At 30.7% G+C, this 6,000-nt stretch overlaps 1 protein-coding gene across 1 annotated transcript; it reads left to right on the top strand.

The window, feature by feature from the left end:
* Nucleotides 1-742: 742 nt before the first annotated feature.
* LOC136988927 (uncharacterized) lies at nucleotides 743-3,094 on the top strand. The gene is made up of 3 exons (XM_067286950.1): nucleotides 743-823; nucleotides 1,515-1,562; nucleotides 2,427-3,094. The coding sequence occupies exons 2-3, from the start codon at nucleotides 1,526-1,528 to the stop codon at nucleotides 3,044-3,046; spliced, it is 657 nt and encodes a 218-aa protein (XP_067143051.1). The 5' UTR covers nucleotides 743-823; nucleotides 1,515-1,525; the 3' UTR covers nucleotides 3,047-3,094.
* Nucleotides 3,095-6,000: the final 2,906 nt, after the last annotated feature.

Raw genomic sequence — 6,000 nt, 5'->3', positions numbered from 1 at the left:
TCACATATCGTCATTTTTTGTTTTCGCGCGAATTATGAGGTTTCGCCATTGCCTTCGTGAGGTGGAGTCGAAGTTGGTAACATCGGAGTAAGCGAGTTTTTCTCTCTTGTTTGCAATTTTATTACACTTTTACGACTAACTCTTCAGAAATGCGTCCATAACGCAATAGTAAAACTAATAATGGAGATAAATGTCGCTCTATTACCGTGGAAACTAAACCTATCCTTAAAAAATTAAGCGTATTATGTTAAAAAATCTGCACTTGAAACACCCTTACTAAGCAGTAGCGAGCGGATAAATGAGCTTAATGTGTTCTATTAAGTACATGTACATTGAAGAATCTAACACTAACAGTACGTGGTTATTCCGTGTACAAATGTACTTTCTAGGTTAGTTTTCGACTTACAACAACACCTCGGAAACCAAACCGATCGCAAGTAGAGAAGCGCCTGTGTACATATTACATTTATTTTGTACTTTAATTTGCTAAGCTTAATTCACGAAATACTAATAAAAAATCTCACAATATACCCCACAGTTTCAATTGAAAAAATATTAAAATTAATTTTTAAATATTTTTATATATTTGAAGCTCGCTATCGCCGGATACAAAATATACAGATCTATTTTATATATATTTTAGATAAAAACTATATTTCCTGTGTCGTATCTAGGATGTTTTATCTATTGTATCTTTTCGATAACATGATATCATTCGTCAGAATTATTTCATAACAATGCCAGATAGTATAAATACGCAGACGTTGTTCTGGAGATCTGCTTCACTTTCGACCAATTATTGAACAGTAACTAGCTTCTCGCAGTAAGTAAATCTATGTATTTGCATATATTTTTAAATCAATTTTAATTATTTAAAAATTTATTTTTTAATAAAATATTTAAACGTGTTCTGTAAAATGTTCTTAACTTAAAATATAAAGTATATTTTACTGAAATATTTTATTATAAATTTTATTTTACGCAAAGATTTTAATTCTTATTCATTTTTTAAAATGGCAATTGTTTTTCTTTTCACAATTACTTGTTAGTCATATTTTGTAGCAACAAATATTATTTTTAAATGAATTGTTATCGTATTTAAGATAAAATGTCTCTACACAAAAACTGAGATAAGACAATGGAGATTCTTATTGTTATCAAATTCTACCTCGGCTAATGAATGTTTAGTGTAAAGGTTATAAATTAAATTCGTAGAAATGTATATTAAACATTCTGAAACTCCACACTTTTTTCCAGATGTTTAATATATACTTTCATTAGTTATTTAAAAAATAATTCATATAAAATACTTTTGATTATTTATGTTTCTGTAAATAAATAAGTTATGTCAAAAGTAATATTTTCTTTCTTCGAAAATGACAATTAAATCTTACCGTATGGATTGAGAAATGTAAAATTAGATGCTAACATTTTATATTTGTTAAAGTTTTAGTTAATTCCATATACATTATACTGAAAATATTACTCTATAAATCCAATATTATATTTTTCAGAAACAAAAGATATGAAGACGAGTTTCTGCATTTTCTTATTTTTCATTGGTAAGTATATTTCAGACTTGATATAATAATTTAAAATATTAAAACGTTGTGAGGCCTACCATTTTCCCTTCCAAATTTTAGTTATTATTATATACCTATATATATATATATATATTCGTGAATTATTGTAAACATTATTTGTATAATTTTAATTTTAATCAATTTATTTTAATCTTTTAGCTAATAATGTACTCTCTTTAAACAATAAGTTGGAAATTTTATTGTATTTTAAACTATATATGTATTTTATATCCGGTTTGGTCTTGTCTGGTTGTGCAACGAACAATTGTTAACGCCCTTTGCACCCACATCTCGGAGATGTGTATGTAAACGCAACACCGGTATTGTTTGTTTATCAATCAACGTGTAAAGGAATTTCGCCTATTTTTCCGATAATAGGGATCCCCTTTTTAATGTTTTAGTAATACCGATTTAAAATAATTAAGAAAAATAAATTAGAATTAAAAGAAAAATTATCAATTAATTTTTATAAATCTCACAACATGCAAAAGAAAAGACGAAGGGGATGACTGTCGTTTCCCTCTTTTTTAACGGTGCTAGATGACAGATGCTACGCTCTCCATGTCACGTGAACGCATATAATTCTTAATAGACAACAGAAAAGGAGGACTAAATGATGGCTAATCATGCTTATCAAAAATTACCCCAATTTCCTCCGAAACAAAATCAGGATTGGTCGAGACTTTGACGGAATTTTGACCTATTGGAATTTTGATTGGATCTCATATATTAAACAGTGTATCGAAAATATAAATTGCGGATTAAAATAATCTGAAAAAACTTTGATATATGATTAAAATACAATGCTTAAAGTAAATAATAATTTATTATTGCTTATTTCAGGCGTGGTTTTTGCAAGAACTCCACAACAATCTAACCATTATGTGGACCTCGTGTTACGTACAAATTTACCGAGAGAAGCAACATATGCGAATGTCGATCCCGCTCGTCTTAATAATTTTACTACACAACATAAGGACAAATTAGGCTTGGTTAAAGTCAACGTTAATGTACAGTACTATAATGTAAATATGACTGGATTGCTTAAAGTTCGAAGAGAAAAAGATTGTTCCGCTCTTCGTCGAGATTTTGGTAATGTCACTTTAAATTGCACTCTGGTCTTCAATGACGTTAAAATCAATTATGATGCCGAAGCGAAATACGGACAACTGCCGAAAGCTAAGGGGAAAGTGACAGCCCAATTGTCTGGAAATGCCGCATTTGCAGTATTTACAACTAGCATCAACCGAAATTACCCAGTTATGAAAACCTTCTACCTCACTCGAAGAGGATCGCCTAAAGTCAGCGTTAGTGGATTTGGACCTCTTAATGCTACTGGAAAGAAATTAATACAAAATGATATTTACACTCATGCACAAAATGAATTCTTGAACGTAGTAAATTATAATTTAGTTCCTGCTCTAAAAAGAGCTGCCTCACAGAGTCCAATGCCTACTATGTAAATACTTTGTATGCATGAAAAAAAAAATACACGAAATAAAAAATTTTCAGTATTAAGTTTATGACTTTCATCAATTAATTTTAGTGGCAGTTAAAATTGAATATTAATAACTTAATTAGAATTGTTTTACCATATAGAAAGTCCGGCGACGAGTTGCGTAACTTTCAAGGCAAAAAAATTTAAAATTGTGTGTGGCGCCATCTGTTACGATATTTAATTTAATTTTTTATATTACTAATTATTATAAAATGACAAAAAGCTTAATTTTGATGGTAGAGATAAGTTTTATAATAAAAATTGTAAATATTAATAACAAAATCTTCATTAAGTCAGACTCATTCGACCCTTGTATCTTCTCACCCCTCAAGCTCTAACCAACAAAATTTAAAAATATTGATCCTCCTAATACACAAATCTCCGTGCAAAATGTCAGAAATTTTCGCAAAAAGGAGTTATTAAGCTTATAAAGGTGAACAAAACCGTGTCCCCACATACAAACATCCATACATATAGAAAAAACATTCAATTGTTCTGCATTTTGACATTTCAAGGTGTCCTGAATGCAAAAATGTAAGTCTTGGAGTGAAGTTTCCTCCCTAAACTCCGTCACTTCGAGTTGGCTTGTCGGATTAAACGCCACTTGAAATTGTTCTGACGTAGGTTCGGTAAAAGCACACCTCCATACTCAAGACAGTTCAGTACATACACTTTATTTACAAATTTATACAGACTATAAAAGTTGGAAACACAGGATATACAAAGCGTGATGCCTCACGTTCCAGTTTGTCCTTTGGGAAGTTAAGTCCACGAGGGTGATCATCCACATGCGCTTAGAAGTAGGATTGAATTATCACGGTAATTGGCTGCAGCTGTCACCTGACTTTTATGTCACTGTCTTTCTTTCCTCTGGGAGAAGCACGTGGTTGCATTATATAGAATAGATATAAAAATGGTCTGGTGAAGCTATTAGGATGTTTTTTCTGAGACTAAATCACAAAACGATGATTAACAATTTTAAATTAATGATACATTGACCCAAACTAAAAGTAGCATCAAAAATGATTATGAACGAGTAATTATTTGTGACATCGTCACAATGTCGGGCTGCAATTTTTAATCGTATTTTTAATTAATTTAATTGAAAATATTTTCTCCACCTGAAATTAGTAGTGACTTGCCCTGTGCATAATACTTTTTCTTTAACAATAGATTCGTGTCTGTCATCTGTTTAACACCTCTTAGGAGAAAATCTTTGAATTGAAATAGTGTGACTTCTGATTTGATTTGCTTCAGAAGTTTCTAAATAGCTAATCGGGTCTTTCTGCCCTTGCGGTTTCCATATCTGATCTCAGCTTTTATCTGTCTAACTCCGTTCTCGAGATTAAGATAGGACAGGCAGACCGACAGACAGACGGCAGTGGGAAATTATAGCCCTACAATTTTTTTCAAATTGCAGCCCAACAAATTTACTAACGACGAGACTGCATGACGTGGGGATCACCGATTTTGATCAAACTCGGTGAGAGTATAGTGCATACTCATAACTGACATGTGCCCAGTAGTGAGGCGCAATACTCAAAATTAATAGAGAAAAGTCCAAATCACTTAAAACCTATAGAATTTCTTTCATTTGTAGAGTTGCCATTAGCTCGATGGGGGCACGCCAACCAGTTTCATAATCGTGAGGTTGATGTTTCGAATTCCGGTGATCAATGTGTTTTTTCCGCTAAAACTATAATTTTAACTTTATTCCTGGTACTTTTAAATTTATATTGTCAAACAGAGAAAAACTGATTTATTTCTAGAAAACTACAAATACACAATAAATATGATATTAAAACAACAAAATCTGTTTCAAGTCAATGTCAAAAGCAATTAACAAGTGCTACCTAACAATATTTATTTAAAAACAAAACATTTGCTATACAGTATATTCATGTACAGTACTTACTCCGGCAACAAAGTCATTGTTTAACCTACATAGATCTATAATTGCATCTTCGCTAAAGAACTAAAAGATGGCTTCAATATCTCGTGCTAATATCAATAGCATAGAAAAGTGTTCTGCAGAAGGAACATTAAGAAAATTTACATATTGTGAAAGCATCGTTCAAAATCAAGATTTATTCACCATAAATACAACACAAATATAACAGAACCACTAAAATTATAAACCGAAATGGTATAAATTAACTATATGAGGCCACTCTGGGACAAGTTTACACTCTTCTATATACACTCCTGTAATGATTCTCCTCCAAATTAATTATTGATGAAGTGTTTTAAAGCAATAATTAACTTTGTTTTTCCAGTGATATATAAATCTTATTGTAAAAATATGCATTTATTCAATTCGCACACTGCAGAAATGTTTGTTTCACATGCTTCTACGACAATTATCATCGCAAAATTGTGCTCCCGGAATGCAAGCAGATTGAATAATGTTAATAAAAAACGTTTTATATTAACAAAATTAGCCTTAAATATGATAATTTTGTTTATATCTAATCCTCTTCCCAAATAAATTATAAATAAATATTAGTATGTACAGTACGGTACATGAATATTCGAAAATAATTTTTAAATGAATATACGGTAATAAATTTATAATTTTTACTTTATTCTTCGTATTTTTAGTTTTGTATTTAAAAAAAGAACTACATTAGAACCAACGAAATTAGAAAGACCAACCTCACCAATGCTAAACCGATGCCCCCCTCACCGAGGTACCGGCAAATCTACAAAGCGTGGTAATTCCAAGTAAATGATAACTAAACTTTATTTCACCTTACCGAAATATGTTAATATAATATATTTCTTTAAATTTGGATTAGTATAGGGCATTTAATACGCTTTTTCTTAAAGGAATTTGTCATATTTGACGAAAAATCACGAATTTCGACACCTTTTAAGTAGTCTTGTGATTAGTTTTTCCTTTAAATTGGAGATATTGAT

Source organism: Centruroides vittatus, unplaced genomic scaffold (assembly GCF_030686945.1).
Source record: "Centruroides vittatus isolate TY-2023 unplaced genomic scaffold, ASM3068694v2 scaffold_386, whole genome shotgun sequence".
In the NCBI taxonomy this organism is placed as follows: Eukaryota; Metazoa; Arthropoda; class Arachnida; order Scorpiones; family Buthidae; genus Centruroides; species Centruroides vittatus.
Note: the sequence above shows the minus strand (reverse complement) of the source record. Positions and strands in the feature narration are given on the sequence as shown.

Coding starts and splice junctions, on each gene's coding strand:
- LOC136988927 (XM_067286950.1), top strand. CDS start 1,526: ATGAAGACGAGTTTCTGCATTTTCTTATTTTTCATTG. Junction 1,563..2,426: donor CATTTTCTTATTTTTCATTG/GTAAGTATATTT, acceptor TGCTTATTTCAG/GCGTGGTTTTTGCAAGAACT.